The 12726-nt window shown below is 31.2% G+C and overlaps 2 protein-coding genes across 4 annotated transcripts; both read right to left on the bottom strand.

Moving 5' to 3' along the window:
* Window positions 1-2381: 2381 nt before the first annotated feature.
* On the bottom strand, window positions 2382-5618 carry LOC105784073 (ras-related protein RABE1c). Its single transcript, XM_012609859.2, has 9 exons — window positions 5454-5618; window positions 5230-5353; window positions 4656-4728; window positions 4462-4562; window positions 3529-3594; window positions 3272-3369; window positions 3013-3075; window positions 2835-2927; window positions 2382-2755 (listed from the first exon to the last, which is right to left on the bottom strand). Exons 2-9 carry the CDS (start codon window positions 5300-5302, stop codon window positions 2675-2677), a joined length of 648 nt encoding a protein of 215 aa, XP_012465313.1. The 5' UTR covers window positions 5303-5353; window positions 5454-5618; the 3' UTR covers window positions 2382-2674.
* A 913-nt stretch (window positions 5619-6531) lies between these two features.
* LOC105784003 (40S ribosomal protein S15a-1) lies at window positions 6532-8991 on the bottom strand. 3 transcript variants are annotated; one of them, XM_012609746.2, is made up of 4 exons: window positions 8863-8991; window positions 7958-8108; window positions 7698-7858; window positions 6532-6779 (listed from the first exon to the last, which is right to left on the bottom strand). In XM_012609746.2, exons 2-4 carry the CDS (start codon window positions 8088-8090, stop codon window positions 6681-6683), a joined length of 393 nt encoding a protein of 130 aa, XP_012465200.1. In that variant the 5' UTR covers window positions 8091-8108; window positions 8863-8991; the 3' UTR covers window positions 6532-6680. The 3 variants fall into 3 exon arrangements, with proteins under 3 accessions (XP_012465200.1, XP_012465201.1, XP_052481952.1); XM_012609747.2 differs by having other exon boundaries at window positions 7958-8111; window positions 8863-8915; XM_052625992.1 differs by lacking the exon at window positions 8863-8991 and adding an exon at window positions 8776-8796.
* Window positions 8992-12726: the final 3735 nt, after the last annotated feature.

The raw sequence follows: 12726 nt of genomic DNA, 5'->3' as shown, positions 1-12726 counted from the left end.
TAAATTATGGAGAAAATATTTATGAAGATTCTTAAGAACAATATATAAACCGGTGAGGCTCAACAAAAAGAATTTTGAGAAGAGATATTTTATGAGAAAAAATGCAAAGATATCACCTTGAAAGGAAAACATGTGGTGTTGTGTGTGTGTTGGGGTCGTTGAAAGTAGGTGACAACAACAATGTGTAAATAAGATAGCGGGAGTAGCACACCATCTATTCATGTAGTTAGTAGGTTTGAAATTGGATTAATATGAATGGTGTTTGATTTGTATCAATACCGTTCAGATTATTTATATTATAAATATGTACGGGTGGATTAATTGAATTGGTCAAATTAGTAAGTCGACGGTATGACAGGTTTAATCGTAGATTCGATTCTAAAATCATTGTTTAATATTTGGTGTATGCAATGATGTTTGAACACGAACGGATCGACTGATCGGACTAGTTGGATCGAGAATCTGTTAAGACATCAGTCCGAAAAATGACATTAAATCGAGAATTGGTACGGACCGGTTGAACAAGCTAAAAAGTAGGTTGGAATTTACTTAATAAAATTCGGGATGTAAATGAGACACCAATGCTCGTAGGTTATTCAAGTTTGATTCGGAAAAAAATTGAATCTGGTTTTGTAATTTTCAAGCTAAGCTTAGGCTATCAATCAAGCTGAATTTGAGCTTAATAATACTCAGGTTGAACGGTTGTTTGCTTTATCGAGATTCTCATTTTTAATATGTATTTTAATTTTTTTATATTACTAAAGTATACTATTTCCCTTAATACATTTTATTAGTCCTAAGTTTAATTATTGAGTAGAACTTGAGGTTTTTAGTATTCGGGTTCGGCTTGACTCAATTACACCCTTAAACACAATATTATTTGGTGTATGAATTATATATATATTTTTTATGTACAAGTACAATTTACAATTACGAGTAATACATTTGGATAATTATAATTAGACTAAACTAGTACAATGCATAAATAAAATTACAATTATAATCACTACATTCGTGCAATGCATAAATGAAATTACAATTATAATCAATAAATTCATACAATTATGACCATAATCAAACTATTACATGCACAAGAGAATGAACTAATAACCGGAATATATTCAAATAGGGCCCACACGTGGTAAAACTTAAACCAGAATATATGCACACGGTGAGGTCCAAGACCTTAATCTTTACCAACATTGCCAATATGTGGTACTTGTATTTTTCAAAAGTAATGCATTTTTGTAGCTAAATGTAATTAACAATATTGAGTTTTTAGTGTTTAATTTGAATTTTAGGATAGATTGGATGAAAGGTCACAATTAACTAATAATATTAGTAATTAACTTTCATCAAATCAACTTTAAAATTCGGAAAAAATCACATCCATCATAACCATAAAGAAATTCAAAATCAATACTAAGTTTATTCTATTAACAAAATTATGAAAATCAAACCTATTAATAGTAGCAATTAACTTTATCAAACCAACCCTAAAACTCGAATTAAACACTAAAAAGTCAACATTGTTACGTTTGAAAACTAAAATGCATAACTTTTGACAAATATAAGTATCAAATTGAAAAAAAAATGCGAGTACGCTGTCTAGCTTAGATACTTAATGATATATTATGCCTTTTAAATTTAATTATTTTTAGTTTAAGATTTTTAAGTTTAAAATGTAAATACAAGTAATGTATATCCAAATCGATTATAACTAGAATTAAGTATTATATAGTACAATTGAATTGGTCCAAATATATCTGAAGTCAAATCATAATAATTCTGAAAAAAGACCTACATAAAATAAATTTACCCTCCAACTCAAAGTCATATAGCTTTATAGCCTTGATAATTTATGACTTCTTTTATATAGAGCTAAATCTAGTAATATATAAGAGTATTCTCGAGTAACGATTTAGAGTGTTAGTAAATTAAATCTAATTTAGTAATTATTATCGGTCAAATCTAATTCAAGCATTTATATACTCGGTTAGAACTACTCACCACCTAATCTAGCTTTCCATTTAAAGATATTTTTATATTATAAAATTACACTTTTCCTCTTATTAAATAAAAAAAAACCTTTTTAAGTATGAAAATGCTCAAACTTGAATATGAATGAATTTAATCAAATTTGAACTCAAGTGGCTCGCTTATGTCTCGAGCCAAAGCTCGAAGTTTAAAAATTGTTCAATCAAACTCAAGCTTGAATATGAACAAACTTTATTGAGCTTAGGTGCAAAAATTTATAAGCAAGCTTAATAATCAAGCTAGAACTCAAGTAGTTCGATTATGTCTCGGTCTTAAAATTTGATGTTCGATCGAGTTCAAGTCAAGGATCATATCCATAATCAAGGGAAGTTTAAGAAGAAAGATAACGAAATACGAGTTATATTTATTTTGAATTAAAAAAAAATTGCAAATATTGAAATTACATACCTATTGTCACAGTTTAAACATCTTTGTGACTTTACCAATAAGAAAAACTATCAATTATAGGAAAATACTATATTTCACACACTAAAACATGAAGTAAAACACAAGCACCCATCATGCAGTCAATGAGATTAGTTTCTTCACCTCCTCCCCTTTTTTTTCCTTTTTGTTTTAATGGAAGTTTAAGATCAAATATTTACCCCTTTTTTAACAGAATTTGGTCATCTTAGGTTTAACCGCAACATCCCGATTTTTGTGCAGCTTGACCAGCTCCGCCTGCAGCGTCAGGTTGATTGATCTTGATCGTCGAAGGCTGTAAACAATAGGAAAACTTTTTTCAAGTAATTGCAAAAATAGGTACGGTTTTATAAACATAAGAGCAATTTGAATACCTCAGCCTTTGTGTCGCTATCAGCGAGTCTTTGCTTTATGTCCTTTGCTATCGAAAAGAAAACTTCCTCCACATTTAGATTTGTCTTTGCACTCTGCTTGACACGGTTTCTTTCAGAATACATAAACACAATAAATCTTGAATTCGAAAAGCAATCAGAATCAGCAAGCATTGCTTACGGTTTCAAAAAATTTGATTCCGTACTCATCAGCGAGTGCTTGTCCCTTCGAGGTAGGCACAGCCTTAGAAAGGAGAAGAATGTAGAGTAAGATCATAAAATCAATGCATACATTCATAAAATGAAAGGAGAGGGGGTTTAGAATCAGTGGTTTTGAATAATAAAAAACTTTGTTTTGGATTCTCGGCAAAAAGCAAGCATACTAAATGAGTGTAGAATCACAGGCATTATCGATTGAAATCTTGTTGGGAGCTGCATACCCTTTTGCTTTCATCCATGTCTGCCTTGTTCCCAACCAATATCTTGTTAACATTATCCGATGCATGCTGCTCGATGTTCCGAATCCAATTCCTAATATCTGCAAGGAGAGACGCCACTCATTAAGTGTAGCCTTAATCTTTAAACGATTAATAAATCGAGACTAACAAACAAGAAAACCAACTATGAAAAGCAAGTTAAAAAGTACGGTGAAACAACAAAGAAAAAGAATCAGAAAGCAAGAGAACAAGGGATTTACTGTTGAAGGATGATTCATCTGTGACATCATATACAAGCAAGATTCCCATGGCTCCACGATAATAAGCTGTTGAAAGAACAAGAAAGAGATGTATAAAGGGACACCGTTTGGAGGGCAGCAAAATATGGGATATATCGATTTTCAAGGCTGGACCAAAGAAGATTTAGGTCACTGAATATCAAGTTGATGAGAACTTCATTTTTATACAAGAGAAATTTACATTTTGAAACAGATATGCCCAGATGGCAAAGTTACAGGCAAATGAATGTACCATGGAGGCATTTGTATTAGGAGTCAGATTGCGTGTTGCTTCTTCTACTCAAAAAATGGGAAAATTAATCCCTCTACGTTAGACCAAAGAGCAAATTGGTCTTTCTGTTAAAAGTTACATCTATTTCTACTGTTAAAAACTGGTCCTTGTACATCGGCATGAGATATACCTCACGTGTAACTGTCTAGTTATTCTGTTAGCTACGCCACTTTTTAATAGTAGAAATGAATTGGGACTAATTTGCTCATTTTTTTAGTAAATGGGGTAAAATTCAATCTTACTCTTAGTATAAAGGCCTCCATGATACTTTTACCCAAAGTTGCATAGCATACAATGGTGAAAAAGCTCACATGAAGTTAGAATAGGTTTCCAGGCAGTAGCCCTGTAACCATTTGCATTCATGCTTGAAATGGCCATGCTTATAAGGCAACCTTTTAGCAGCCTCTCTAATTTAAAATACCGAGAAAATGAAAGCTAACCAAAGAGCATACCATACAAGGAAAGCTCATAAAAACCACAGGTCAAGGCAGTAAACGGCTGTGGATGGAACTGTTCAAGGTAATTTCTCAGTCATAATGCAGTGCATTACCAATCACATAGGATCACAATGCTTTAATCATTTCATAAGTTTGACACTGAAACAAATTTTTCCCTGTACTCACCAGTCGTGATTGTCCGAAACCTCTCCTGCCCAGCTGTATCCCAAATTTGGAGCTTAATTCGCTTACCATCAAGCTCAATGGTTCTTATCTTAAAATCAATACTGCAATATGGAAGAAATACATGGTTAAAGTTGGGAAACCTCATCTAGATAGAATAAACGACAAACATGGGTTCCATTTGAAAAAATCCGCACCCAATGGTGGTGATAAAACTGGTAGTGAAGGAACCATCCGAGAACCGCAAAAGAAGGCAACTCTTACCAACACCTACATTTGTAAAATAACAGAAACCATTGAAGTCCTTTGAGCAAAGCTTCCAATGCATATCAAATTATGAAGGCATCAAAATTTCAAAGTAAAAACAAAACTAGTGAACAAACATTTATTGAAAATAAAATATATTTTAGGGCCAAATCTAGAATGAAACTAATTAAATATTATGAAATCATCAAATTATCAGCTTGAAATTACCATAATTTATCAAAATTAAAGTAGATTGAGCTAATTGCCACTCCTATACTTAATCATATTTAGTAAAACCAACAGACAATTAAATTAACCAATAAATGCTCCCAAAATTTTGCTTCTTCAACGTTCTTTTGGCTCTCAAAACCTATTAAATTAATCTCATGAAAAAAATACAAATCTTAGAAACAAACAATTTGAACTAAATTTACTTGCATCGCAACTCGTTTCGCGTAAATGCTGGAAAACAAATCTTAAACAAGAAGGTTAAGAAAATTCAGCAGGTTTTAGAGATCAACAAACCGCTGTCGCCGATCAAAAGAAGTTTTATGAGGTAATCATAATCAGCTCTAGCTCTTGCTGGTGGAGCAGCCATTGACGACGAATTTCACCAAAAAAAAAAAAAACAATGAAAAACCTCTCGAATCTGAATACATAATTTAAAAAAATTAAGAAAAAAATCAGAATCGAAAAAGATTACAAACTTGAATCCACGTAATTAAATAAAATAAGTTAAAAATAAATACCGGATCGGAGATTAAGATGAAGATCTTTTGAAAAACTTGAACGAAAGAGGGGTCTCCAAAAAGTCAAATCTTAAAAGGCCATTGCGATTATAATTTGCAATTTCCTTTTTATTATCTATTTTACGATTGTTTTCTTCATTTTTTAATCGTAAAGATGAAATATGCGCAGTATCTGCTTTCTCTTCCTTACTTCGTACCCTTTTTATTTTAGTCAAATTCTCCTATTAGTCCCTGTACTTTGGATAAGTTGTAAATTTAGTTCATGTTGTTTAATTTGGTCAACTTTGATCTATACTTTTCGAAATAAGTAATTTTAGTCTTTATAATTTTTAAAATTTGAAATTTCACTCTCAAAACAAATAAAATTTCATCCTGAAACAAATAATAGCAGGTAGATTTAATTGATTAAATTCTGCTATAAGTCCTTTACTATACAAAATTATAAATTTAGTCTAATGTTTTTCAATTAGATCGTTTTAGTCCTCATGCTTTTAGGATTTTGAAATTTCAATATTAACACAAATGACAACAGTTAAATTCATTAGTTGATATAACATTACAATATGCATATTGTCGCTTACTATTTTAGAAATAGCAAAAGTTAGTTTAATGAATTTAAGCAATATTTATGAACTGAACCATAAAATTAAATATAAGGGTAAATCATAATGTTTTGAATCGAGTCGGTTAATCCATGAACCAATTTGAACTAAATTAAAAATCAATACAATTTAACCAATTTTTTATTTTTGTTTTTTTATAAATTTTTTATAACTTACTTAATCAAACTGTACAACTAATCAACTAACCACAGATCCAATTCTAAAAATTTTGAAGTAAAATTAACATATTTGAACACATATTGATCTAAAATTTTAACTCGTTAACTATAATGTAATAAAAACTAACATAACACGTCATACCATCATTTCATACAAAATTTACGTCAAATTTCACTAGTCCCTATTTTTTGCAACAATTTCTTTTTATTTATTTTCTTTTTACTTGGAAGAAGAAGAAAAAATAAGAAAATGGGAAAGAAGAGAAGGGAAAAGAGAAAGAAAAGTTTAAAAAAGAATTTAAGGCAAACCAACAATTCATAACCTCAAACATTATAACCAAAAACATAATTATAACTCCCAATACAAAATTAAAATTGTAGTAAAGTACCAAGTTCTACATCGAGTGAAATTAAAAAAGAAAAAAGGAAAATATCAAAAATTTGACTCAGTAGAAAAAGCCAAGTACTTTCCCACCAACATTCTTCCTTCTAGCTTCTTCATGGTCCATGATGCCAGCAGATGTGGTTAGCACAATATATCCAAACTGCAATAAACAAAAACATTTACACACAAATACCATAAGATGGCATTCTTAGTTGGAATATATGAACATTTAGTCCCTGAACCTGGCAAATTTTCCCACTTTGGTCCTTGAACTTGTCACAACTTAATGGAATTCAAGGTCAAGGATCAAATTGGGAAAAGTTGTCAAATTTAGGAAAGTAATGGAACAGAAAGAAGTTCAGAGACCAAGATGAAAAAAGTTGCTCAAGTTATCAAGTGAAACATACGAGTGATCGAATACTTGATTAAATCAAAGCAAGCTTAAGCAATTCAATCTTTTTAGTCAAATCAAGCTTGAGCTTTTCTTTGGTCCTTGAACTTGTCACAACTTAATAGAATCCAAGTTCAAGGATCAAATTGGGAAAAGTTGTCAAGTTTAGACACTAATGGTCCAAAAAAATGTTCAAAGACCAAGTAGGAAAAAGTTCCTCAAGTTATCAAGTGCAACAAATACAAGTGACCAAAACTTTTTCTCGAATCAAGCTTGGGCAAATCAATCTTCTTCTCAAATCAAGCTTGAGCTTTTAAAAGGAAACCAAAACTCAATTGAGATTAACCCAAACTTTGAGCCTCAAATTACAAGTCGAATTCGAGCTTCGTATATCTTGAGCTCAGCTTAGCTCAATTACACCCATACCTGGACCATGAGTAAATAGGACAGGACATGCCACTCAACATGACACAAGACAAGATAAATAATGCTAAATGAAGTTGTCAATTACTGCCTATTATATAATGTTATTACTATAAATAGAAATTTAGTTCTCACTGGCAAAACTGAAAATTTAAGCACCGTAAAATGTATTTACTTCCTTTCTTAAGATAGAAATTTATTGCTCTTACCAAAGCAAGAATAATAATACACAATGAATAAACATCAAAACAATTTTTAGCTTACTTGTCTAGAAGGAAGTAGCCTAGCAGTCCAACCCTCAATCTCTTTGACTCCGACATCAAAACGAGGACTAATCACCCCACACTTGTTTAGCCTCCCGTTAAGTTCAACCACAATTTTGCCAGACCTGTGGTCATCAACATACTCAAATTCTCCGATGTAACCTGCAATGGCAATAGAAAAAAGAAGAGTAAACATATAAAGTTTTGAGAAAGTAACTCATGCTTTAATAAATAAGCATTGAGAGCATATAGTCAACAAACCGTGCTTCTGCATAACCAAAAGGAACTTGATGATCACTTTCGAGGAAGGCCTAATCATGACCTGTCGTTTGCCCCTCTTCTCCGCATTGTACATGCTCTTGAGTGCATCGTTTAAAACACTGACCCTCACCATCTTTTCAAATGCAAGCTGCTGCTGATTTTACAATGAACATAAGTATATAACAAATAAGCATTTAAAGTTAAACATACACTACATAATCATCGTACTGGATTTCAAAAGCATGTATAAATGTCATCTTCATAATTATCTCTCGATTTCATAAACTCATTCAGTTCCTATTTAATAGTGAATCTGAAAATTTTCCTCTTTCACATGTATAATCATATCAATTTTCAACTAATTTACATATAATGTATATGTAACTTTCTCAGAATTTCATACCGAATGAAATCCAAACCAAACCCTTCAAATATATGTTCCCAAAGCACAGCTCGGATAAATAAAGCATTAGTTACTTGCATTATCTTTCAAGCAAACATTGATTCCCCACTATCCCAAAATCTTATTCAAGCAGTAAAGAAAAGACACAGTTACAACCAAAATCCATATCTTTTTGCAGGATATTAACAATTATTTTAAGCCACTTTATGCTAACTTTATATGCCATTCATAACATATAGAACCGATCGATTTCTAGACTTGCCTATATTCTCAAAAATTCTTTCAATTTCATTCTTGCATGCAGTAGATCAATAATATACAAAATGGCAAGATAAATTACAGATAAACGTATAAATTTATGATTTATTAAAATCAAACGTACGGGAATAAATAAAAAAGTCAATACAAAAGTTACCTATCAGAATAGGGATCAATTTAATAACAACGATGAAGCTTGAAGAACTAATTCGGATCTAAATTTGAGAGGAACACGAATGTTTACCTGAAAGCAAAACTGGCGGCAGCTTAAGGGTTTTGCTCAAAGAAGTGTTGAGATACGTAAAGGAGAGCTAGGGATTTTTCGGCTTTTTAAGGGCTCACTAAAGCTTTGAGTTCGCAATTACGAAAATGGCCCCTTGGGCCGGAAAATGCCCAATGGATCGGATTTAATTGTCCATCCATCCATTTTACACAGGGTCTATTTTAATTTTAGTATCCACTTTGGTGATTTAAATTTGACAATTAGGTCTTTTTTGGTCCCTAAATTCAGAAAATGTAAAAAATTGATTAGCACTTTAAGATTGTGTCACATTATTAAATCTTAACAAAATTCAATTTTAGAGACTAAATAGACTTAATTACTAAATTCAATGGCCAAAATTTATATTAACCCTTTTACATCTCATAAAATAGAAAGCCTTAAAATTTTAGAATTCAACAAGGTTGCCATGGGAAGCACTTATAGTAGTTTGTGGGTTAGCGTTTATTGATAAAAAAAAACACACTAAAAGTGGTTGTTAGGCGGTATGGAAGAATCAATAGAATCAATTAGGAGTGTTCAAGCGGTTAATAGATTGGTTAATCGAATTGAATTAGTATTTAATTAAATTAATTAAATTTTTAATTTTTAACTGGTAATTGAATTGATTTTTTGAGAAAAATAACAAAATTGAAATATATCGGTTATTTCGGTTGGTTAATCGAATTAACCGAATTTTTTTGTTAAAACAAGTATAAAACATATCTAAAAATAAATTGATAATGTTAAATTGAGTACGTAACCGAATAAACTGAATTTAAACTACATGTAATTTGTATTATTAATTATTAAGTCCAGTTAATTACCTGATTTCGAATCGAATTAACTGATAACTGAACTTCCAAAAAATCATTAACCAACTTTTAATCGAATTAGATTGATTAACCGACCGATTAACCGAATTAGATTATAAAATTTGAACACCTCTAGGCTTGATATCAAGTTCACTAAGAATAATAAGTGGAGACCACTTGGTAGACCTACCAAAAAATAATAAATGAGACTATAGGGGCAATAGGTATCACTTCCAGCAAATTGAGCAAGAAATGGTATATCTCATTCCTGCTCTGCTCCACGATTAGATGGTCCAGTTCTGGTGGTTATCTATTGAGCAGATAACTTACGGGTGAATTCTTAATAGCGAGTCCTCCTATTAGCGGAAACATTCATGTGAGACAATCGTGGCGGATTGTCATATCTTTTATATACGGTTCTGCTTACGCGTATAGCGCACACATAGTATTGGTTTTCAAGCAGACGAACTCATAAAATTAAATTTGAACCTCCAAATGGACCAGTAATCTCCTCACCAAAGAAAATTCCATAACTATTGTGGATGCAAGGCGTTGAAAACAAACTGGCAGACCACCATAGCTTGTATTGGCCTACATACTTGTAGACTTTCGCATAAGATCTTCCTTGCAGACTTCCCACATTTACGGTAGTGCCATAGCCATGGATTTGCATTCGTCCGACTAAGGGTTCTAATACGTCCCTCGAGGGTCTCTTAAACTTTTCATAAATGGGACTATTACGTCCTACAAAATGGGCTCTCATATATGGGTATGCACCGAGTCTTCATATCACTTAATCTCCTTTCTTGACTTGGACTAATTAAACCTCATTCAAAGCCGCATAAATATAATGCATATGCAATCCTATGTATAATTATCTGATCCTCTATAAAGCCACATAAATATAATGCACATCATTCACACATTCCGCCAATAAAAGCTACAACTCATACGACAAATGACACACCAATTCCATTAACATATCATAAACATACTTATTATCAGTCAATCATATCACTTAGTATGCAATAACTGTTACGCCAAACAAATTGTTTACTCAACATAGTTAGCTTACAACCATACAACCACATCTTACTAAAACATACATCACACCATAACACTCATTTAATCAATCATGAACATATTCATCCAAACAATATTTGCACTCAATACCCCATGCACACACAAAGAATTAACACTTTGCCACCAATTGATTCGCCATTGGTAATACTATATCATATTCGATGCTCTTATGACACAGAGTACATCCATTAAGAACTGAGTTCAAAAACTCACTTGGGAGTTGTCACCAATTCCATATTCTAAGGTTTTTTCTCTTGCTACATGAGTCTCCTTAAACAATACAACATGACAATTATATCAGAATCCAAATGAGACCATTCATTATCATAAAAACCACAGTTTCTTTGCATGCAGAGGCCATTTGAGTAATTATCCGCCATTTACCCAAAAACAGAACAGAACTAATAGTTTATTGAAATCCTTAACTATCTTTTTTTTTATTGAGTCTATTAATGCAAATATATTATAAAACATACTATCATGCAAGATTTCCAATTGCTAAGACTAAATCCTTAGTTTCAACCCTTCATGCACGATCATTCCTCAATCTTTTCTTCTTTCATGGCAAACCAGAGAAAGTAGACACAGAAAAAACAAAAGAATCCTCTCCGAAGAAGAATGCTTCTCATATATATATATAGTCCTTTCGACCCCTATCACCAAAACCAAATCACAACTATTCGGAAAAACCTTAATCGTCATGTCTCTCGGTAACATATACTTAGTTAAATACTAATAGGACTATGGCTGAAACCTAACTTTTCCTCAACTAGCTTGTTACTTATTTTTATTTGCAAAAAGAACTTGCCAGATTAGTGAACTTTTCAATTCAATACACAAATTCTTTTGGTATTTGAGACCTTACAAATTTGAGTGTGACAATTTTAGCATCCAAAAAATATTCTCATTGAATTATCACTTAACTATGATGTTTTCAATTTAGCTTGGAATCCACGACAACACACCAAAAGCACTATCAAAGCCTTCATTCCTTGTCCACTGTTTTATCTTTCTTTCATTTTCAGCTTTGTCCCATCCTCTTTAGTGAAAAAAATAAAGATTTTTAGGGTTTGAAAGCACCCAAAATAATTATTTTGGGGTTTTAATGATTTTGTATCTCATTCACATAACCTCTAAATGACAAGGATATTATGTGTCAAAAAAATTAATATTTAAAATTCCATGTTATATTAACACAAAATAATCTATGCCATACACTTAACTATCACATCACCAACTTGTTAAATATTTAATGGAACTAAACTTTTAAAAATACAATCCAAATAATTATTTTATAAATTTTTAAATCAAATGGATTAAGGTTCCATTTGTTTCAACGTAAATTTTTTTTATAGAAAATATTTTCAGCATTTTTTTTATGTTTGTTTCATGTAAAATAGGATGGTCAACAAAAAAATATTTTTCAATTAACATAAAATTACCCTCTTATCCCCTTAAAATGTCTTACCATTTTTTTTTTGTAAAATATTTTTCAAACTAATAAGGCTCTGCTTATTGTAACACCCCCATACCTGACCCGAACATTGGGTCAAAGCACCGGGATGTTACATTCTCTACCACATTCTTCACTTATCAAATATTTTCTTATAAACTTTTGTAACTTTTTTATTTAGTCATTTTTGGTCATAAAAGTTCATTTTTCACTAATTAATCATATTAAATCAAATTTCTTTATTGTTACACTTTAATCACATAATTTATCTCAATACATTGTTTCACACATCAAATTTCTATGTAATTCACTTCTATTATTTCATCAACATATTTTCTCGAGTTTAACAATTTAGTCATTATCATCATAAAATTCCATATTTTTTATAAATTCACTTTTATAATACTTAATGCATATTTCATCATCTCATATAACACATTCATTAAACTTTTATCACAATTTTCTTGTTCGCATATTAATTTGTTTCACACTTAAACT

The sequence above is a fragment of the Gossypium raimondii genome, chromosome 13 (genome assembly GCF_025698545.1).
Source record: "Gossypium raimondii isolate GPD5lz chromosome 13, ASM2569854v1, whole genome shotgun sequence".
In the NCBI taxonomy this organism is placed as follows: Eukaryota; Viridiplantae; Streptophyta; class Magnoliopsida; order Malvales; family Malvaceae; genus Gossypium; species Gossypium raimondii.
The sequence above is the reverse complement of the archived record's forward strand: the minus strand, read 5'-3'. Positions and strand labels throughout refer to the sequence as shown.

Excerpts from the sequence above, each read along its gene's own strand:
- LOC105784003 (XM_012609746.2), bottom strand. The coding sequence starts at position 8,090 with ATGGTGAGGGTCAGTGTTTTAAACGATGCACTCAAGAGCATGTACAAT. Across the intron at positions 7,859-7,957 it reads TTTGGTTATGCAGAAGCACG|GTTACATCGGAGAATTTGAG; the intron begins GTTTGTTGACTA and ends TTGCCATTGCAG. Across the intron at positions 6,780-7,697 it reads GGCTACTTCCTTCTAGACAA|TTTGGATATATTGTGCTAAC; the intron begins GTAAGCTAAAAA and ends TGTTTATTGCAG.
- LOC105784073 (XM_012609859.2), bottom strand. The coding sequence starts at position 5,302 with ATGGCTGCTCCACCAGCAAGAGCTAGAGCTGATTATGATTACCTCATA. Across the intron at positions 3,595-4,461 it reads GTTTCGGACAATCACGACTG|CTTATTATCGTGGAGCCATG; the intron begins GTGAGTACAGGG and ends TTCTTTCAACAG. Across the intron at positions 2,756-2,834 it reads ATAGCGACACAAAGGCTGAG|CCTTCGACGATCAAGATCAA; the intron begins GTATTCAAATTG and ends TATTGTTTACAG.